At 50.7% G+C, this 21,214-nt stretch overlaps 6 protein-coding genes across 6 annotated transcripts; 3 read left to right on the top strand and 3 right to left on the bottom strand.

Moving 5' to 3' along the window:
- Positions 1-45: 45 nt before the first annotated feature.
- EJ05DRAFT_463127 (uncharacterized protein) lies at positions 46-3,484 on the bottom strand. Its single transcript, XM_033742706.1, has 3 exons — positions 1,501-3,484; positions 1,118-1,441; positions 46-1,064 (listed from the first exon to the last, which is right to left on the bottom strand). The coding sequence occupies exons 1-3, from the start codon at positions 3,263-3,265 to the stop codon at positions 523-525; spliced, it is 2,631 nt and encodes an 876-aa protein (XP_033602142.1). The 5' UTR covers positions 3,266-3,484; the 3' UTR covers positions 46-522.
- Positions 3,485-3,625: 141 nt separating this feature from the next.
- EJ05DRAFT_531223 (ornithine carbamoyltransferase mitochondrial precursor) lies at positions 3,626-5,036 on the top strand. The gene is made up of 2 exons (XM_033749011.1): positions 3,626-4,114; positions 4,185-5,036. Exons 1-2 carry the CDS (start codon positions 3,764-3,766, stop codon positions 4,929-4,931), a joined length of 1,098 nt encoding a protein of 365 aa, XP_033602141.1. The 5' UTR covers positions 3,626-3,763; the 3' UTR covers positions 4,932-5,036.
- A 62-nt stretch (positions 5,037-5,098) lies between these two features.
- Positions 5,099-6,105, bottom strand: EJ05DRAFT_536951 (uncharacterized protein; the record flags this gene model as incomplete). The annotated part of the gene is made up of 2 exons (XM_033749350.1): positions 5,758-6,105; positions 5,099-5,703 (listed from the first exon to the last, which is right to left on the bottom strand). Exons 1-2 carry the CDS (start codon positions 5,966-5,968, stop codon positions 5,099-5,101), a joined length of 816 nt encoding a protein of 271 aa, XP_033602140.1. The 5' UTR covers positions 5,969-6,105.
- A 1,250-nt stretch (positions 6,106-7,355) lies between these two features.
- On the top strand, positions 7,356-10,176 carry EJ05DRAFT_463119 (cobalamin-independent methionine synthase). The gene is made up of 4 exons (XM_033742705.1): positions 7,356-7,606; positions 7,658-7,759; positions 7,811-9,645; positions 9,697-10,176. The coding sequence occupies exons 1-4, from the start codon at positions 7,376-7,378 to the stop codon at positions 9,827-9,829; spliced, it is 2,301 nt and encodes a 766-aa protein (XP_033602139.1). The 5' UTR covers positions 7,356-7,375; the 3' UTR covers positions 9,830-10,176.
- Positions 10,177-10,387: 211 nt separating this feature from the next.
- Positions 10,388-11,694, top strand: EJ05DRAFT_306722 (uncharacterized protein). The gene has a single exon (XM_033740651.1). It carries the CDS (start codon positions 10,428-10,430, stop codon positions 11,346-11,348), a length of 921 nt encoding a protein of 306 aa, XP_033602138.1. The 5' UTR covers positions 10,388-10,427; the 3' UTR covers positions 11,349-11,694.
- A 5,536-nt stretch (positions 11,695-17,230) lies between these two features.
- Positions 17,231-19,453, bottom strand: EJ05DRAFT_484613 (uncharacterized protein; the record flags this gene model as incomplete). The annotated part of the gene is made up of 3 exons (XM_033745355.1): positions 17,231-17,735; positions 17,804-19,009; positions 19,134-19,453. 3 exons carry the CDS (start codon positions 19,451-19,453, stop codon positions 17,231-17,233), a joined length of 2,031 nt encoding a protein of 676 aa, XP_033602137.1.
- Positions 19,454-21,214: the final 1,761 nt, after the last annotated feature.

The following is a 21,214-nucleotide window of genomic DNA, read 5'->3' as shown; positions in this document are numbered from 1 at the left end:
TCAAAGTTGTGGTGCTCATGCTGCTAAGGGACACTTTCCACGATTCAGTATTTACTAATGCAGACTAGCGTGTGATAATCACGCTAAACTCTATGTGGCAAAATTGTAGCTTCACACGCCATAAATTGCTCCTTTTCAGATGTTTATCTCCCCATAGCATAAACATGCAACTTGATACAATGCCGTAGACGTGGGATCTCATATGCCATATGGTATTAGCATATTTCATTTCTGTAGCAATGCTTCTACAGCTACATCTAATACTCTTTTCTACGTCAATGAACAATTGCGACCATCTATCGTTTACAAGTATACATAAACGAGCCCAGATAGCTGTGAGTTGCTCAATACACGATACGAACGGCATGAACAGGTGTAGATACCTATCCAACCTCCCTGACTGAAAGATCTCCGAGGGCTTTTCACTACTCAATCCCAGATATATCCCACAACAAACGCCACACGTGTAAAGGCGCTACCAAATCACAAACATACTGCAGAGCTTGATCCACTTCACCGTCACTACGGCCGAACCCCAGCGCCGATGCCCCTACCAACAAACCACAACCCGCCCCTCGGCTCCCACTCTCCAATCCTCACGCCTACAGTAGCTGTAGCATTCAACCTTAACCTGCCACCAAGCGCCTTCCGAATAGCCTCAAAGCCCACACTGCCCAGTTCCCAATTCACGGGCAATCTTGGCGTTGTGCTCAGCCCTGGCGGCACCTCAATCTCGTCATCATACAGGATCTTGCCGGCGGGCTCTTCGTGGTAGAACGCGGTAGCATTTAACCATGTGAGGTACAGTGTGGTGGATGAGAAGGGTGAGAGGAGGTCGAATGTCGCAGAGGAACTGAAAATATGCATGATGGTGCGGCGGATGAATTTTGGTGGGTCGTTGGGAGAGTCTTCATCAGGGTCATCGGATGGGTCGTCACCGGGAGGAGGTTGGTGAAGGTGCGGGGCGGGGATAGTGATGGGGAAGAAGGAGAGAAGACGGCCGAGGAAGGGTTGGGCAGGGATTGTGGAGGCGTGAGTTTGGAGCGTGAGGGTCACATTGTAGCCTAGGGAGTTTAGTATGTGAGCGTCTGGGCCAGAAGATGATTTGTGCGCCTACCAGATAGATATTGGGAGATCAACTCTCTGCCGATTTTGTGACCCTTTGCACCCTCGGCGACGCCAGGCTGCCATATGGCTTTTACAGGTAAATTAGTGTTATTGCCAGGATGTACCGTTATATTCTCCGCGATAGCGTGGCCAAGTATGGTATCATTGTTAAGAATGTTGATGTTAACGTATGGGACGATGGCGGAATAGTTGGTAGGATTTGTGAGATTAACTCTGGCTTGGACCGTCACAGAACGATCATCAGTATCAATGATTTCGAGATTCCCAACTTGTGGGCGAATAGATCCCATGCCACCATCACCCGAGGATACCGCTAACGCCAATTAGCGTAGCTCTAAACAAAGATGAGTTTATTGGACTTAGGCTACGAACGTTTCACAGGGACAACACCCTTTGCGGGCAACTGCTGGACAGTGATGTTGCCAAGAGGGGTATCAACTTGCACATCGACACTGGCCTTGACCTCAAGGTAGAGAGTCCTTCCCCCGAAAAGTAGTGTCTGAACGATCTCTGTGAAAGCATCCTCGTCTAGAATCTCCAGAGGTGCTTTGTCGACATGAGAGGTGATTTCTAGCTCCGGCCCTTCTGTCGAGTTGTCGACTCTCTTGGAATGGGCCTGTTGCCATTTATTGAGGTCAAGTCTGCCCATCTTCTTATGTTTGTAGTAGATGTCGGCATCGGCACGTACGTGACCAACATCCAAACGAAAGTTCATCTCCTTCGGTAGCCCGACTAGGGCGATGATGTTGGCCGATATCTTGGGCTGTGCAGCTGGCGTACCAGGCTCAGCCCACATTTCAGGCAGATGGAATTGTACATCTGCCAACGAGAAATTCTTTAGGAGATGATCGAATGTTCGGCCAGGGAAGGGCAGAGGAACGACGATGTCCTTCAGTATATCGTTTGCCCATGATGGAGTATCCGGATCTGGGAAAGTACAGCAGTTGATATAGATCTGGCTATCTTCGCCATGAATATAGTTCGTGAGAAAGAGATCAAGAGGTGATTTATCGGAATTTGGACAGTCTTTAGTAAGAGCGTGTGGCAGTTCCCGGACATCTCCAGATGCAAAAACGTGGACATCTGCATTCGGCTTTATATCCAAGTGGGATGTAGACGCATTTCCAACGGTGATGTACGAATCTAGCGGGGTACATCCATCAACCATAACGTCAAATCCTACAGCAGGCACATTAAGGGCGACCGGGAAGTCGTTTTCAATGATTATCGTTGCATCCGCGCTCATGCCCCCTCGGTTACTGGTATTATTCATCTCGTGAATGTCCAGTCTGGCAATATCGTAATTCGGGACAGCCGGTATCTTTGACCCTTCGATCTTCAGTGGCTGTTCTAGTGTTTGTTTACCGAGGCTGAAGATTCCAGATTTCAGAGGTACTTCAGCTTTTCCAAGAAGTATAATATCCCCACGGCGACCTTCGAGCCAATCATTAGCGACGTCTCGCAGGCCATCGACAACGCCAGGCTGTACGATGGTATGGAAGTCGATGTGATTTACGTGTCCATTACGGATGTTGACCTTGATGGAGGGTATAATAGCCTTCCCAGCAGGGATATTGTCGTACTCCGGAAGGTAGACCGTGACCTCTGACTCTCCAGTCTCCACCTCCCTCGCGATCCAGGTTCCAAATCTCCCAAAATCTCTTGTTGACTTTTTTGAAACCCTGGAAGCGTCCACGACGAAGTCACCTTCCACGTGTACTCGCACGCCAGTCTCAGTGAGGGAGACTAGTGAGAGCCTTGTTGGTTGGAAATCAACGGCTTGGGTCGCATACTCTTTGACAGCCGCGGGCATTATGAATCCGAATACCAGGACTAGTACTAGGACTATAAAGAGCACCAAAAGTGCAATAAGACTTGGCCATCTTCTCTTCTTGCTCGACGAGAGCTTTCTATCCCTGAGATTCCGGAGTGACTGGAGGAACGCCGAGGCGCGCGATGCAGACGGCAGTTCTTGATTCGCATCGTCATCCTCTACATCACTGTCTTCGCGATCACTTCGGGCGAGAAGAGGTGTCTCTTCATGATTTTTACTTCGTTGTGATCGTCTAGATCTGCTGGACGTGATGGAGGTAGGTCGACCAGCGAGCCGGGTTGCGTCATCGTTGGACTCGACCATTGCGGAGTCTCTAGATGTCTGGTGGGTAAGGTGGGTACCAAATGATGTACGTTGTATAAATCGTGGATCGCTAATACATGTCGTAAATGGGTAGGTAAATGGTGACGGCGGTGTAGAGGAATAGAGTGGAGTGGAGGAGAGATGAGGCGGAAGTGGTTGAGGCTGTGGAAGGACGCGCAGTGAGATGCGGGATGCCAGGCACGATGCGCACCCAGTCAGCCTTGATCCCTGCCCCGATGCAGCCGTCACGGGCATTTGGGGTGGGTTTGGCAGCCGAGATAAGATTGATTAGCTGCTTGGCCATGTACAAGTGGTATGCTTGGGAGCTATGGCTACCTGACGATCCGAGCCCAGCTGCCCCAGCTTTTTACGTTTTCACGCCTTGTCGAGTCACGACTGATCTCAGGTGCTCGTCAAGATCCCCGCCGTAGAGTGAATTTGTCCTCGTAAAAGTTCTGGTTGCGCCTTTATCTAACCTCTAACAACAAGGCAGTCGCAATGGCTCCTCTGAGACCATCTCCTTTCGTTCGACAGCTTCGAGCATCTCAAATCCGCCATTACTCTTCTCCTACGACCCCACCGACTTCACCATTTGCTCCACGCCATTTGCTCTCAATTGCAGACCTCACGCCTACTGAATTCACAGCATTGGTTCGCAATGCAGCTTCACATAAGCAGGCCATTAAATCTGGCGCAGTCCCCCAACATCTCATTGGAGCGCTGTCCGGCAAGACTGTAGCTATGCTCTTTAGCAAGCTGAGCACACGAACCAGAGTGTCAACAGAGGGAGCAATTGCACAACTTGGTGGATCGCCTATGTTCCTGGGAAAGAACGACATTCAATTAGGAGTATGCTGCCATATCTTAATGTGATTGTAATTTGCCCGGATGCACCCAGGACTGACGTGACTGATTCCAGGTGAACGAATCCTTATATGACACGACCGTCATCATATCTAGCATGACTTCCGCCATCGTAGCCCGCGTCGGCCCTCATAGCGACATCGCTGAAATAGCGAAGCATTCCTCTGTTCCTGTCATCAACGCCCTGTGTGACACTTTCCACCCTATGCAAACTATCGCCGATTTCCTCACAATTCACGAAGCCTTTCCTTCCAGCTCCTCTGCTCTCCGATCACACCGTGGCGCAAGTCTAGGCTTAGAAGGCATGAAGATCGCGTGGGTCGGCGATGCCAACAATGTCCTATACGACCTTGCCATAGGGGCCACGAAATTAGGCGTCAACCTCTCGGTCGCTTCACCCGAGGGTTACGGCATCCCAGAGCACGTCAAAACCATAATTGCCAAGGCATCGGAGACTTCGCCGCATCATGGCAAGCTTGAAGAGACAACCTCGCCTCTCGAAGCTGTTAAAAATGCGGATGTCATTGTCACAGACACTTGGATATCCATGGGCCAAGAGGAGGAAGCTAAGAAGAGGATCAAAGCCTTCCAGGGCTTTCAGGTTACTAGTGAGATGGCGAAAAAGGGCGGAGCGAAGGAGGGATGGAAGTTTATGCACTGTCTGCCTCGCCACCCAGAAGAAGTTAGCGACGAAGTGTTTTACGGACCGAGGAGTCTGGTCTTCCAGGAGGGTGAGAACAGGCTGTGGGCAGCTGTTAGCGCTCTGGAATCATTTGTCGTTAATAAAGGAAAGATTATTTAGGCTGTTTCGGCTGTCTGACTGGCAAGCATGAACAATGTGAAAGTCTGTAGCAATGAGACCAATTATATTTATGCAGGTTCTACGGGTTCTACATCCACCCAATCTATACTGAGTCTGATCTCACACTCCTTAGCGTCTATATCCACCAACGTACACAGTACATCCCCCTATTCTAATCTCACACCCCCCTTACCCTTCCATAGTACATAAACCCCCGCCATACCCACCTTCATCGCGCCCGAGATCCACAACGCATTCGTAATGTCTCCATTCTTCGTCACGAACCCTCCCAGCATCGCACCTAGCACCAACATGACTGCCGCACACACTCTCCGATTCCTCTTCACATTCGCCGTCATCGGCGCAGTGAACACCTTCTCGTCGAACACTAAATCACAATACGCGCTCGTCAGTACCACCGTCGTGATCTCGCCATATCCCAGAAATCTGCTCAGTACGATCTGGCCCGAGCTCTGGATAGAGAGAAGACAGAGCGGAAGGAGCACGATGAAATTATTTGGCAGTAGAGTGCCAGCGTCGGCGGGCACGACTGAGAAGAGGCAAAGGAGGGCAGATGCGAAGCAGAGAAGTGCCTGAAGGAGAAGGGCGAGGATAACGGTAAGACGGCGCAAGGGCCCTAGGTATCGCATGCAACGTGAGAATAAGTAGGTGCCGAGCATGAAGGAGAGAATTGCAGTGCCGGATTTGGCCCAGCGGTACGGTTGGGATGCGGGTTGGCCGGTGACGCCGAGACCGACATAGACAGTGTTTCCTGTTCTCAACTCTCAATACGGAGATGCTTGATTGGGGCGGAAGAAGGTTATACCGGTCATCATGCTCACGAAGCAGCTCCAGACGTTGAACACGGCGCCATCGAGAAGGCCAGTTACGAAGCATGTTACGATGAGCAGGGCGTCGCCCCATGCTTCTGTGACATCTTCATCGAAGTGTCGCCGGATGTTTGCCCAAGAGAAACGGCTGTCTTTGCGGCCCAGGAGACCTTCTTCGGAATCGCGTGGATGGCTGGTGCCGTTCATCTTGAAGCTTGACTTGCGCAGTATGCTCCAGTGTGCGTACACACCAATTGTTCTATCGCAAGATATTCCCTGGCTCTTTGAAAGGTGAAAACTTGATACTGATGCTACTGATGCTCAGAAGCTTGGGGAAAGAAGATAGAGGTAAAGATTGATACTCGCGCTGCTGAAAGCTACCTATAGCGCTCGTCGGATAATGCGGCCTAGGACCCTGGCCCACAGGCTGTATGAGGCCTAGCTAATGCCCCGCGATAGCATCCATCATAACAGAGAGGCGCACAGGGTCTACGCATGCAGCAACGCGAGAACAGCGACATTGCGCTTGGAGAATGGCTAAAAATCTACCTTTATTGATGTTCTGTTTCCGTCTCCTGTGGTCTTATAGAAGCTCAAGACTAGCGCTTGAAGCTTGAAGTACCGCAATTATGTGGATCTCGGGATGAAATGCTGACATGTCTGGGGAGCCTATCGGAGGTGGGCGATATGCACCGAAAAACCGCGCCCACCTCGGCCAATGAGGGGTCCATTTCAAGTGTTTTGAGTTCTGATATTCTCCGGAGAATCGGAGGCACTTGAACCCAGTGTGTACATTGAGCTCGAGACTGTCGAGATGACTATTCTGTGGATAGGTAATTCAAGCATTCTCGTTCAGTGGTTCGCCATGAGATACGACGAGCCAAGACTATGTTGCAGCTAGAGCGGTGTGCTAAACAGAAGCCATGAAGCTGTTATGTCGTGACGGGGGCGGTGCATGAAGTAGTGACCATGCCCGGTAGCGAGCCAACATGATAATGTGGCACGGACAACTTCGTTCCATAGCGGATTGTAGGAGATCAGAAGTAAGACGCTGCCCCCGTGGTGAGACGTCAAGTAGCCCTGGCAAGACGTTTGTGCGATCGCCATGAATGGCAATACCCGGTCGAGGTAGTGATAATTTCTCCGGTCGGAATGATAGAGCTCAAGATAGGGAGTTCTGCGCCCTGGTTGCGTCCGAATCTGAAATGTACCCGTTGAATTCTTGTAGAGTAACTAATTGATATGTTGCCGTGGTCCAAGCAGTATTATATCGACACGTCCGTTGTCCGGGGAATCTTGGGCGCAAACGCAGCATTTTCCAGCTCCTGAAGCGCGTCCAGCCAGTCAAAGGCCGAAACTCAAAACACTACGGCGACCGAATCGGATGGTCCGTGCCTCCAAATCTCTATCCCTTGGTGAACCGAACAACCCCACCCCCGCTGTGCGATCAGCTACAAAAATCTCTGCCCATCACCTCATCCACCGCTTTTCTTGCATTCTCTTCCCACTCTGCTCCTTTCCCTCCTCTCTTCACTTTTCAAAATACCCCTCTCACTACTGAAATACACAATCTCCCTATCCCGTTTCTTCAGTACCTCAATCCGTTCCACAACCATGGTGTCGTCATCAGTCCTTGGTTTCCCCCGCATGGGTGCAAACCGTGACTTGAAGAAGGCCAATGAAGCATACTGGGCCGACAAGCTCTCCCGTGATGAGCTTCTCGCCGAAGCCAAGAGGCTTCGTCTTGCTCACTGGAAATTGCAGAAGGATGCTGGTGTTGACCAGATCCCCAGCAACGACTTTGCATTCTACGACCACGTCCTCGACCACATTCAGATGTTCAACGTATGCATAATCGTCAGACACAGGGAATCACTAGCTGACTATAACATACAGGCTATCCCAGAGCGCTACTCGAAACACGGTTTGGCGCCAATTGACGAGTACTTTGCCATGGGTCGTGGCCACCAGAAGGATGGTGTCGATGTTCCCAGTCTGGTACGCCGTACTTCACTGCTCACAGTAGTTCAGCACTGACAAACGTTCCAGGAAATGGTAAAATGGTTCGACTCAAACTACCACTACGTCAAGCCTACACTTCAGAAAGACCAGAGCTTCAAACTCGCATCTGACCCGAAGCCTGTCCGCGAATACTTGGAGGCCAAGGAAGCAGGCATCAACACCCGGCCTGTTCTTCTCGGCCCGGTCTCTTTCCTTGCTCTTGGAAAGGCCGACCGTGACCAAGATGTCGAACCTATCTCCCTCCTCCCCAAGCTCCTCCCAGTATATGTCGAGCTTCTGACCGCTCTGAAGAAGGCCGGCGCCGAGACCGTCCAGATTGATGAGCCTGTGTTGGTCTTTGACCTGCAACCAGCCGTCAAGGCTGCCTTCAAGCCTGCCTACGAGGCTCTGGCCAAGAGCGACCTCCCCAAGATCGTTCTTGCCACATACTTTGGCGACATCGTCCACAACTTCGATGTTCTCCCAGCGCTTGCAAACGTACACGCTCTTCACGTTGACCTTGTCCGTCACCCAGAGCAACTTGAGCCCGTAATCAGCCAGCTCGGACCTAATCAGGTTTTGTCTGCCGGCGTTGTTGACGGCCGTAACATCTGGAAGACCAACTTCAAGAAGGCTATTGAGATCGTTGAGACTGCTATTCAGAAGCTTGGTGCAGAGCGCGTCATCGTTGCTACCTCGAGTTCTCTCCTCCACACCCCTCACTCTCTTGATAGTGAGAAGAAGCTCGATGCTGACGTCAGAGAGTGGTTCTCATTCGCTGCGCAAAAGATCCGTGAGGTCGCTGTGATTGCTAAGGCTGTCACTGATGGTCCTGCATCAGTCAAGGCCGAGCTCGAGTCAAATGAGAAGGCTATGCAGGCCCGCGCTACCTCCAAGCGCACCAACAACCCCGCTGTCAAGGAGGCTCAATCTAAGATTACCAAAGCTATGCACGACCGCAAGTCTGAGTTCCCCGCACGTTATGAGCAACAGAAGAAGCACCTTAGCCTTCCCCTCTTCCCTACCACTACCATCGGTTCCTTCCCCCAGACCAAGGACATCCGCATTCAACGTAACAAATTTACCAAGGGTGAAATCACACCCGAGGAGTACGAGAAGTTCATCGAGAAGGAGATCGATGAGGTCATCAGAGTCCAGGACGAGCTTGGCCTTGACGTTTACGTTCATGGTGAGCCGGAGCGTAACGACATGGTTCAATACTTTGGCGAGCGTCTCGATGGGTACGCCTTCACCACCAACGGGTGGGTACAGAGTTACGGCTCACGCTGTGTACGCCCCCCAATCATCGTTGGAGACGTCTCACGTCCAGCTCCTATGACCGTTAAGGAATCCAAGTATGCCGCAAAGATGTCCAAGAAGCCCATGAAGGGTATGCTTACTGGTCCTATCACCTGTCTGCGATGGTCTTTCCCTCGTGATGATGTCCACCAATCGGTCCAAGCTCAGCAGCTTGCTCTCGCTCTGCGTGAGGAGGTTGTTGACCTTGAGGCCGCTGGCATCTATGTCATCCAGGTCGATGAGCCGGCTCTGCGTGAGGGACTTCCTCTCCGCTCTGGCGTTGAGCGCGAGAAGTACCTCGACTGGGCTGTCGACTCTTTCAAGCTTTCCACTGCCGGTGTTGAGGACTCTACTCAGATCCACTCACACTTCTGCTACTCCGAGTTTCAGGACTTCTTCCATGCCATCGCCGCCCTCGACGCTGACGTTCTCTCCATCGAGAACAGCAAGAGTGACGCTAAGCTCCTCAAGGTCTTTGTCGACAAGGCTTACCCCCGCCACATTGGCCCTGGTGTTTACGATATTCACTCCCCTCGTGTGCCTGCTGAGAAGGAGTTTGAGGATCGCATTGCTGAGATGCTGCAGTAAGTAACTTCCACAAAACGGTCACCGTCATAATCCTAATCGTCATTCAGATACTTGAAGCCTGAACAGCTCTGGATCAACCCTGACTGTGGTCTTAAGACCCGTCAGTGGAAGGAGACTAAGGCTGCGTTGATCAACTTGGTCAACGCTGCCAAGATCTTCCGCGAGAAGTACTCTTCTTAAACTAAGCAGCGCCCAACCGCTGCGATGTATTATGCGCTATGAATTTTCAACATGCATGGACTAGAAAAAGCATCTTAGTTTATAGATGGTGCGATTTCAACATCGGCGTTTCAACAATAGGACGTCACATGGGTTGCATGGGGAGTTGACTGGGGAGATGACCGGGGAGATGACTAGGGCGATGATACCATGAAAAGTGTTTGCAGCTTTCAACATGCTGGGGATCTCGACGATACATACGAAAATCGAGGGAGCCTCCGTTTCTTACTTCTTTGTATATCAAATTAAGTAGAGGATGTTTGATTCAAACCTCTCTATGCAGTCTATCTTACGCTATCGATGACAGTATCTAGATGCTCGAGTCGCGGTGGAAACAAATTTAACCAAGTTCACATATATAATGATCTCAACCATCTCTACCGACATTCCGTAAAGTACGAGTTCGAGGATGCAAACGCCTAATTAGTGTGTTACAATCGTGAGGTTGGGCTTATCTAATGGTCATAGCTCTGACGGAGAACCTCGAAGGGTGCACTGCAGGGTTCTCTTAATCTATCCCTCCACCTTCCGAGTCTTATTATCTTATGCAGTTTAGGACATGTCCCGTGTCGCCGCCATCAAGAAGACTCTGTCTTCGCTAGAAAACAGTGTTAAACAGTTCGTATCGTCGTCAGCAGACTTTCGCATCGTACAGACTGTCGGACAGTCTCGAGGAGAATTCAGAACGCTTTTCATTTTGGACTCATCTTTCAATCCTCCATCGATAGCACATCTATCACTCGCAACGAATGCAATTTTTCAACAGAGCTTGACATTCGCAAGGCCCTACCGGCTCTTACTTCTTTTCAGTACTCACAATGCGGACAAGGGCTCGTTCGACCATTCCGTCTTTGCCCAGAGACTAGCCTACATGTCATTGTTTGCTAAGGATATTTCCGATCATTTCACTAAAAGACTATCATCTTGTCCGCCTGGAGCATCTCTCCCTGAATCGTCCATACCAATTGATATTGGCCTCACGAAGTTTCCATACTACCACGATAAGTCGGCTGCAATCTCTAAGGCTGAGCCTCAAGCATACCCAAGCAAGCCAGTTCACGTGCATCTTATCGGTTATGACACCATCATCCGTGTATGTGCACCGCGATACTACCAGGATCACAGTCCTCCATTGTCTGCGCTGGCGCCGTTTTTCGAGGCCGGCCACAGGTTTTTAGTCACCATGAGACCAAGCATTGCCTCAGATAAGTCATCAGCAAACTTTGGAACTTTGGATGAGCAGCGCGGCTATCTTAGACAACTCAGAGACGGTGATCTAGAAGATCAAGGCCTTAAGAAGGAATGGGCGAACCAGATTGATATGATCGAGAGTCCAAACGGAGAAGCAGAAGGCGTGAGCTCCACGAGGATACGGGAAGCGATTGCTGAACAAAATTGGCAAGAAGTACAGACTCTCTGTACACCGAGCGTAGCAGCCTGGTTCGTCGAGACAACCGACAATGGCGGCCATTCTTCTTGAACATCATTTTATTGTCTAAAGACTACTACGGCGTAAGCTGGTCCTTGCAACATTGTCGCGATGCGAAATGTACTTTGCCGTCATCCACGCATGACGACAGATTCGCCAGCTCCTGCGCCACGCCATATTGACAAGAGCACCGACAGTGCCTCTGCTACTCAAAGCAAGCGAAGACGCCTTAAGGCTTTCCCGTTTCCGTCTTTCGATTCGCCCTGGTCTTCTGAGTCTTCGACTCACAGCGAGGTCATCGATCCATTAACACCTTTACAAGATCCAAAAGTGTTGTCACCGCACAGTCAGCGGCGACGCGATCGATATGGGCGGTCAGCTCGAAAGGAGTTTTGGAAAAGCTTCTTTGAGCGAGACATATCATTTTCACTCCGGAACCGACGGTCGCAGAAAGTAAAGAGGCAGAGGAGCCATATACTGAGACGATCCAAAAGTTTTCACGATTTCATAAGGCAGCCTTTCTCACAGAACCCGGAAAAACCAGAGAATGACCCTTTACGGCGTTCAAAGAGCTTCCAGGACTTTATGAAAAGTCCTTTCGGACAGACTCCTCGCAGATCTGCAACTATACCCTTACACCTTCGTAAGAGAAGTAGTGTGCCCAGCTTCAAAGTATATTCGAGTAGGCAATTAATCCTCAGTCTATTTTGATATGTCGCTGACGCTCGTCAGGGGCTAAGAGGATGTCGCGAGCCGGATCGCGTACATTTGTCAAACACGTCGAAGAGATTGAGCCAACAACCTTAGTCGAGCCAATAAATGCGATTGGACCAGCTAGGCTCCTTGATTCGGCAACGTATGATCAAGATGCTCCAGAAATCAAGTCGTTTCGCGCTGTCCATACCCCAAGCTCCGCTTTTGGGAGTGACGACATTCCCACATGCTGGGGTAATGTCCTTCGCCCTTCATCGACCTACTCTCGGCCAGCTTCAGCCCTGCCGCCTGGAGCAGCGGCACGGGTCTCATTTGACGCAGGCAACAAGCCAAGTGGCGCATGGGCACGCTATCCATCCCACACGCGCGAAGCACGAACAGGACCCGCTGGACCTCACCACAATGTTCTCCAACGAGACTTTGTACATGAGCCACGACTCAGTAGCCAGCCCTTGAACATCGGACAGTCCATCACCGAGATGATGCGACCACCACGCAAGAAGAAACGAAATGTATTGAAGAGAAGTCAAAGCGTCCAGTTTGTACGCACTTTTGTACGCGAATACACAATGATCTTCACCCGTCAATCTGCCGAGTTCATACGCCATGGTCACGGCCACAGATCGTCCATCTCAGCTGGTGGCATCTTGGCCGAGCCAGAGCTAGAGCTGGTCCCGCCCGCATTTCCAGCTTTTCCATTGCCACGTGAGACGAGTTCCAGTGTTAGCACAAGGAGCGATCCGGGACGCCGCATGTCGTCTGTGAGGCTCAAGAGCTCAAGCAATTACTCTGAAGGAACGAAGCAGCAGCACCTGCATGGCGGCGACATGAGTGCCGACTGGCCGGCACCGAAGGCACCAATCAGTGCGAGCGAATTGTATGCACAGTGGTACTTTTCGGAGTGTGTGAAGAGTACGTGATGTGATTGATGGATGGGGCTGAGGAATGTGAAAGTGAGAGGTCGAGAGAGAGACAGAGAGAGAGAGCGTTTGGGTAAACGGAGAACGTTGGCTTGGAAACAGGAGTTATCCCCATGTTTTGGTTACGAGTATCGTTAATATGATGATATTCTTTTTGCCAGGCGGGCTTTCCATACGAATCGAGTAAACGAGTGCTTCTTCTGCATTGCAAAATAAGTCTCCGCTGGACGTGATGTAGTATATACGTACGTATGCAAGCCGGGTCAGCCGGAAGTCTTGTAGATCTCCTGTATTGCCGTGCCCTTTTACCAGAAACTTCTTCATGCGTGAAAGACAGATATGCTCTGCTCGTGCTCTCTTCGTTTGCTTATGTACCGTGTCGCACCATAGTGGATTATTGTCGGACTGCTGAGGAATACCAACTGCCAACCGTGAATGAGATGGTGAGATGTATTCGTCGAGTCATCTAGTATCATATGCCACTGCTCTCTGCGTGACTTAGGATGTAGATGATGCACCACGCAGTAGAAGATAGTAAGCGAGCAGTAGTACGTGCCCAAGGTTCAGGGTGGAGTAGGTTTATTCTTTTCTCCCAGAAGCCATGAGAAAAAGTCAGGCCAATATCTATATATTGGGCTTTTCTACGACCTTGCTGCCTTTCATTTTCCTTTGAGTAATTGATTGACACGTAAATGTAGCTTTACACTTTGATTCATTCTCGAGGTTAGAGGTAGATCTGAGGTTCAAGCTGCTGGCGAAAAAACGCGTCCCAGGGAAGCCCCCACGACTGCTGAGTTTGTGGGAGTAGGCGCGTTGTGAGAGGATTTGGACTTGGGTAGCTGTCTGGAAGGGGGTTTGAAGGGGGCTTTTGGTTGTTTATGTTCTCATTGTGTGTATGGATGGATGAACGAACATGTAGACGAAGAGTGAAAAGACAATCTTGATTGATTATTGTTATGATTACTATTGCCCCATTACTATCATCCACTTCCCAAAATATCCAAACATAGAACTAATGTAATATAGTAGAAACATCATCTAACCATCCAACCATCTCCTATCTGATATACTTTCCATATCCACATCTATTATATCTCTATTAACTCCGACCTTAATATTCTGAATCATACTAAATGAATTCATCGTACTTTCCATCATGCAAAATAGCATACCCTACCCTTACCTAGCTTGTACGTCCTTCTTACTCTAGACCTTACTCTAGACTTACTCTAAGCTCTCTCTCCCGTCTAACACCTCTATCTCTCTTTTCTATTCTATGCTCTTCTTCTAGGTAGAAATAATAAGAAAGGTCTATATATAATCTATTTCAAGGGTTAGGGAGGGAGGGAATAGTATATACCTATTGCTTCTATGTTTATCTATAGAAGACGAGGGGTTAGTATGTATATCTCTCTCTTTTATTAATACTTATATTATAGAAGAAGAAGAAGAAGAAGAAGAAGAAGCAGCAGCAGCAGCAGCAGCACACCTTAAAACCCCTCCATTCATCCACCCCTAAAAGATATAAGCCCCCTTCTATCTAGATACTAACGCGCCTCAAACCCCTAAACCATCACTAGATAATAACAGACCAAAGTCACCAAACTAGTAGTATATATATATAGCATATACCATTGCGGAGACCTCAGTACAACTTGGTATACACACCATGCTTCTAGGAATTTACAGCCTTATTTTCGAGAGACTAGTAGACATGTATATCCATCCTATCACCCCTTCCCTCTCTCGTCGTCGTCGACTTAGCTGCTAAGTTACTACAATAATAAGAGGCCTTGAGAGTCGAATTATAATGCCGCGTAGTGTAGAGCAGTGTAATACGATATCATGCCTTAGTAGGTTTATTAGCTGGCTGACAAAGCTACATAACAAACACCACAGTTTGATCATGGTTCGACACGCATGCATGGGCTCTCTAGAACCCGTGTGCTGTTCCTGTGAGCAAGGAGACTTCCGGATATAGAAAAAATAGTGGGTATAGGCAGTCACCGATCGCTCTTGCTAGGTGACGACATTACTTGGAACATTCCTGGAGATTTTTGGAGGGTTCGAGGTTCGAGGGTTGTGTTGTATGGTTGGGTGGGTGGGAGCTTGGAAGGCTGGTAGGTTGGTGGTCCTGGTAGGCTACGGGTAGCGCACATGGAGGAATATGCGCTAACTTACGGCGGACTTTAGTGCCCGCTTCTCCTTCCGCGACAACGGCATATGGATGAATATTGTCTGACCCCTTGGAGACATGTAAGCAGCCTACTGCTTCTCCGCCTTCTCCGTCCTCCTACATACCATCTGTACGGCGGCTTTGGAAGCGTGGCTGCTGATATTTTTGATGGAGTCAGGTTACCAGGGTCACGGTACCGCTGTTATTTCATTGACGTTCCACTCAAAAGCTGACGGGATGCTGTTGCAGAAGGATGCACAAAGAAATGCAATCGATAGGGGCTTGACGCCATCTACCTGTGACGTTGTGTTGCGCCAGTGATTTCACCTGGCCCCGTACCAGCCGTCGATGCTTGAGACATATTGGATTCATCGCCAATCATGACATGCGAGACATGTCTGTTTGTGTGCCTCAGGTGCTTTTGCATCAGATAATGTATGACGCCAGCGATGCAGCAAAGCTTCTGCGGCTTTGATGTTGCCGCTCGCCTTAGGCTTCCTTTTCCCCCAAAGTTATGTGTCTATCGGGACTGGTCTCGCTTCGTCGTTCGTCCGTCCACACACCATTGAGACAGCCAGTTGTGATTGTCATTCTTAGTGCTTGATATGGAAGGTAATTACCTCCAGCATCCAGGCATGTCTTGCAGGGGCCTGATTCTAGGTATCAATTGGGCTCGAAATCGTCGCTCATTGCCCAGTCCATCTGCTGCAGTAAGAGCGATTGTTTATAATGCAACTGCTGCTCACACTATTGTGACTTGTCAACCTGTCCGCTTGACAGACGCCATGAAGGATAGGTGTTGCCCAGGGCAAATATTTGCAAGGTGTCGGGCAGCCCGGACGATCTGCAGCCAACTCGGAGGATTGGGGAGAGCTGATCCTACCCACATCCTAGATAAAGTAAGCTCCGGTTAGCCGATTCAACACAGGCCATGAATCGTTCTATACTACCATGTCGCCGTGAAATCTCACACTTGTCCTTTGAACAGGGCTGGCGGTCGAACTCCGAAAGCGTCATGTCGTCGGAGACGCTACGAGGACAACATGTTCCACGTCCCAATGGTTTGGAGCGGGGTATGAGTTTGAGATTGAGGTTTTGAGTGGGGAGACCGGGGGAAGATCCTGCGGACAGATGCGAAGATATTGTGCGACTTTGGAAGCATTGACGCGAGGGCATAATAGCTCATGGAACGATTCACAAACAAGCTTGGGTAGGAATAATTAGAGTGGTGGTAGAGGTAGCGGCCAGTATCACCAACAGAGGAGCGAGCGACAGCTTCTAATTAGCGCGCGCCTGTCCGCCGACTTGTTCCTTTGTGCACCTATGAGGAAGGTGTAGGGTTGTTGCCAACCTTTTGCCAATGTAACCTTCGCAAGCACTCAGAAGCTCGCCTTACTACCCCAAACATCCCCTTTGTACTATCTAGCAAGCCAAAAGGGGCCGTGCTGTGCAGATAACGAGACCTGAATAATCAGGATAATATTGTATCCCCTGAATGCTCGTCAAATCTAGCTTCACTTGGCCCACTCTCTAGTAGAGCGTCCTTGATGTATGCAGATTCTAGGCCGTCGTGCTAACTGTAGCGGATATTGTAAGGATATGTGCTCCCCCCACCCGAACCATACACTATTCATGTACATGTACATCTTCAAACTTGTCACATGAAATTTGCTAGCTGTGGCCAAGATGGTGAGCCAACCATCATTGCCAACTAATCATCCAGGACAAAGACAAATCATAAACAAAAACAATCTAGACAAAGACTGAGCAAAAGACTTCATTTCCCCCCACGGACTTTATTACTCCAATGCGCCAAACAAAAAAACTCCGTCGTCAGGTCGTGATATTAGATGTGCTAACAGAGGCCGGCGTACCGATTTCATCGCCCACCTGGCCTAGCCGCATGAGTGTTTTCCGTTTTCCGTCCGAATGATGTGCTATTTAAAAGTTTTGGGGATATCCTAGGCAGATGTAACGCCAACTTGACCTATGTGATAAAATGCTGCGCAGACGGAGACTGACGTATATATGCCTTGGTGCAGTCGAAACGAGGGTACGAAGTATTGACAAGAATTGCTTAAATTGCCCCCTTGGGAATTCCTGAAATAGCGGAGGCATGCGGCTCATGATTCGTTTTGATGTTCGTCTATGATTGAATTCATCAATGAAGCAACCCCTCGAGCGGTAGTGACGGGGGAGTTTGGGGCGGTAAAGGCTGACAGTCGCTCCTTTGGTGGGGGCTCGTCCTTTTGACATGCATTTTCCAGTTGATTAGTCCATTTCCCACTGGTCCCAGCATGGCTGTGCTTGAGATGCTGGCGAAAGTGGTCCGCGCGAAAGAACTTTTTTGCTTGATTACACTCGCCGTACTTGTGCACGTGATTCAAATGCTCGGATCGTACATCCCAATTAGCGGGATTTGGGAATTCCTCACCGCAATAACCACACACGTCTGCACCTGGATGCACAGTCGAGGGGTGGTATGCGGCGTGCACACCAGCCAAGGCGGCGCAGGACCAAGAATGCTTTCGTAGATGGAGTGAATTCTGATGACGCTCTGCTTCGTTTTTGTTCTTGAAGCGGTTAGGGCAATATGCACAGGTATATTGCTTTTCGAGCTCGTGGATTCTGTAGCAACAAGTCAGTAAAGTGGGAGGGCGAGATAAATGGTTGGATGTGGTGGGAGGAGGAATTACCGAAGCTCCTCTTCGCTCTCAAACTTCTTTGGCTTCTTGGGGCAGCATTCACAGATGAAGTGACCCTGTGCTTTGGAGGCACTACTGTTGTGGCGCGAATGAGCGTGCATGCTGTCTTGAGAGAGTTTTTGCGAGTGCTGCTGAGCCTGGTGGTGGTGGTGTTGTTGTTGCTGTTGTTGTTGATGGCGGTGGTGTTGTTGGAGGGCGGCGGCGGCGGCATCGATGGCGATTGGGTTATCAGAGAAGCCTCCCGACAACCGCTGGAGCGCCTGGACGTGGGCGGCGGGTGCGGGCGCGGGCGCTGGTGCTGGTGCTGGTGTTGCTAGGCCTGAGGCCCCTTTCGATGATAACGATCCACGTGGGCTTAGGTGCGGTGCTGCGGGTCCAAGCTCCCTATCAGCACTACCACCACCACCACCACCACCACCACCACCACCACTCCCGCAGTTACCCCGTCCTCCGCCAGGCGACAGAGCCCCTGGTGACAACCGCTCACTGCTATAGCTTGTTGCACTACTGGCCAACGACACCCCGTAAGACGATGCATACGAATTCGTTCGCGGCCCAAATGACGATGCCGATGATATCGAGCCATGCTGCCCAGTCTGGAATCGTGACACTGGTGAGTTGCGATGGCTACCCAGCATCTGCTGTGACCGGCGGTGGTACAGGTCAATGCCGCTTCCCGTTGGCCTATCCTCTCTGGCTGCCTCTACGGGCGGTGATAGTGCTGCACGCTTCACTCCAGCCTTCGGTCCAGTTTGATATTCGTCTGATCCGGGGCTTCGATCGTTCATGCTCAAATCCCTCACGCCGCTCTCGTCCATGCCAAAGTCCGTGAACACTGTACTCTGGTCATAACTGCCCGTGCCCTGTTGTCTTGACACAGGAAGACCTCCGTCTGTAGACACGCTGCCAAAGCGCCGCATTTGTGTGCCTTCTCTTTCTAAGGGTGCAGGATCGAACGTCGGGCTTTTGAAGCCTCCTGGCGAGATCGTACCAGATGGCGGCCAGCGAGACACCGGGCTTGTGAGACTGTTGCTGCTGTTGGGTCTACGGTCGGGCGTAGCGAGGGGTGGTAGACCATTCAGCTTGGCCACACCGGAAGGTGCATTTGGCCCACCAATCTTGGATAACAGCTGCTTGTCGTATGCCTGTGAAGAGTTCTGTAGGGACTTCTGCCCAAGCTGCCTTTCGCTTTGTAGACTACCAGTAGTCAGTAGCTAATTCCTCAAATGAGCATTATGCTCCCCAAAAATGCATCAAGTGCACAAAGCGTGAGTACGGCTTTTGCAGACTTGTTGGGTGACACGTTCTGAGTAGTGCATACCTGTAGTTGGTCGTCGACGGCCTGGCCTTGTCATCGTCGTCGGGCATTTCTGTATCGCTCGACCTCGACAGGAGGCTTAGTCGACGCGAAGATGTACAGTCGACGGCACTGTCCGGCTTTTCTCGCGAAGGTAGACTTGCGAAGCCACCGAGTAAAGAGGAGCCTGGCTTGACGGATCCATGATGCTGTCCTCCAAAAGAAGCCCGAGTTGGGTCGTTGGCAAACTGCCAACCGATGTCACGGTGCTGGTCAAGATCACTGATGTAGCGGGGTGGAGGAAGAGGCGGCGGCACCGCTTCTCTTGCATTGGGTATGGCCATCGGGGCAGAGGGCCCGGAAGGATACGAGGAGTTTCGAGAGATCCCGGCGTACCGATTTTGTTGATTGTGGTGGTGCGCCGAGTCATATATTCGAATTGATGGCGTGGTTGACGTCGCGTGCGACATGGCCAGCTTGGCGAGCGCCTTGCCACGAGCTGAAGGGGAGATTAAGTACAAACGTAATTGGTAACGCCGTACCAGACTTTAGTGGCGATCCAGACGGAAACTATCGCAAGGCGCTGGAACGAGTTTGCACTGGGATGACAAGTATCCGCCAACGGGAGAGCCGAATGAACTAGAGCCAGGGAGTAGATGAGGAGCGGCGCTCGCGGCTCAGGTCAAAGCGAACCACAACACAATCCGCGGCAGAAGGAAGGGAAGGAGGAAGCACACCGGTCAAGGGCTTGAGGGGGAACCATGAACCGCAAGGCGGAAGTCGGGAGAAGAGAATTGTGAATGTTTATCTCCAATGCGTCGCCAGGAGAAGCAGAGAAGAGAAAGGGTTGGAGGTGGAGAGGAGGAATAAGGAATAAATCAGCGAAAGAGGGTGTTGCAGATGCTGGTGGGGGATGCTAAGGTTAGCAAATGGCTCGTAGTAGCAGCTTCATAGGGCTGATCCATGGGGGAGGGGTGCGCCCGTTAACCGCACAGTGGGCTGCCTATGGAGCACCCTCCCTGCAATTCCAACCATGGTCGAGACACACACACACACCACACACACCCACACACACACACTACTAGCTAATTACCTACCTACCCACCACGCACGCAACAACCAACACGCAATTCGCAACACGCACCGCACACACACATACACACGCACCACACACCAGCGGCGCCAGGCATCAAGGGCGCCATGACACTACGGCGGGTGGAGTGGATGGGTGCGTGCGTCGTGGTGGTGGTGGTGTGCCGTCGTTGGCGCTGGAGGCAGTAATACCTAGGACCCTACGTCTGGGCTACTGTCTGGCGGCGACCGGGGGGGCTCAAAGCACAAATCGGCAGGAGTTTGTGTGCACAAGCGTGGGGAGGACCACCAGGCTTTCAACTCACCTCTTTCGAGTCAGCCACTTGGATATATCCTCCGCCGGCCAAGCAGCAATCAATGGCGAGTGGTGACCGTGCGTGTCCGGACGCAGATGCGGTGAGTGGCAATGATAACTACTAGCAACTCGAGAGATGTCGTCTTTCGCTTACAGACCTTGCTTGGCAGAATTTGTTTGGTAGAAGGTATACAATGTCTGTCACATCACGTCTGTCAGGCGAGTGAGATGCAGACAACGCAATGATATCTGTACAGACCTCGAGCTGACGCGCGGGCTGGCAATTGGACCGCGCAGTCCTACTACGGTATCCTCAACCTGGTCTGCCAAGTGAGAGCTGCAGCGTAACCGGGCCAGATCGAGCGAGAAAGGTCCTGTATGCAAGCGAGCGACAAGGCACAAAGTAGATGGCTGGTGGGAAGTGGAGCCAGTCGACTTGAAGAAACCATGCGAGATGTTGAAGCAGGATAATAGCAAAGAAGATGTCGCAAGAAGAACGAGCAGCCAGAGCGAGGGCCATGGATGACTGGCGGCTGGGACGTCGATTGATGGGAACAGAACAAAGACGTGCTGCTGCATTGCTTTAGGGCCAATAGTTTGGCAGCAAAATTTCTATTTGGGGACAAAGTCTGGAGCACTCAGCAGATGGAAGGCAAGACGTCAAGCCTTGATGCAGGGCTAGGCATGCATGGCGCCTATCAACCCTGACATCAATCAA

The sequence above is a fragment of the Pseudovirgaria hyperparasitica genome (genome assembly GCF_010093815.1).
Source record: "Pseudovirgaria hyperparasitica strain CBS 121739 unplaced genomic scaffold EJ05scaffold_5, whole genome shotgun sequence".
Lineage (NCBI taxonomy): Eukaryota > Fungi > Ascomycota > Dothideomycetes > Acrospermales > Acrospermaceae > Pseudovirgaria > Pseudovirgaria hyperparasitica.
Note: the sequence above shows the minus strand (reverse complement) of the source record. Positions and strands in the feature narration are given on the sequence as shown.

What these genes read in the sequence shown, in the direction of transcription:
- EJ05DRAFT_306722 (XM_033740651.1), top strand. Translation starts at nt 10,428, where the DNA reads ATGTCCCGTGTCGCCGCCATCAAGAAGACTCTGTCTTCGCTAGAAAAC.
- EJ05DRAFT_531223 (XM_033749011.1), top strand. Translation starts at nt 3,764, where the DNA reads ATGGCTCCTCTGAGACCATCTCCTTTCGTTCGACAGCTTCGAGCATCT. An exon ending in AGAACGACATTCAATTAGGA is followed by an intron (nt 4,115 to 4,184) that starts GTATGCTGCCAT and finishes GACTGATTCCAG; the next exon opens with GTGAACGAATCCTTATATGA.
- EJ05DRAFT_463127 (XM_033742706.1), bottom strand. Translation starts at nt 3,265, where the DNA reads ATGGTCGAGTCCAACGATGACGCAACCCGGCTCGCTGGTCGACCTACC. An exon ending in GGGTGTTGTCCCTGTGAAAC is followed by an intron (nt 1,442 to 1,500) that starts GTTCGTAGCCTA and finishes AATTGGCGTTAG; the next exon opens with CGGTATCCTCGGGTGATGGT. An exon ending in GATCTCCCAATATCTATCTG is followed by an intron (nt 1,065 to 1,117) that starts GTAGGCGCACAA and finishes TAAACTCCCTAG; the next exon opens with GCTACAATGTGACCCTCACG.
- EJ05DRAFT_463119 (XM_033742705.1), top strand. Translation starts at nt 7,376, where the DNA reads ATGGTGTCGTCATCAGTCCTTGGTTTCCCCCGCATGGGTGCAAACCGT. An exon ending in ACCACATTCAGATGTTCAAC is followed by an intron (nt 7,607 to 7,657) that starts GTATGCATAATC and finishes TATAACATACAG; the next exon opens with GCTATCCCAGAGCGCTACTC. An exon ending in GTGTCGATGTTCCCAGTCTG is followed by an intron (nt 7,760 to 7,810) that starts GTACGCCGTACT and finishes CAAACGTTCCAG; the next exon opens with GAAATGGTAAAATGGTTCGA.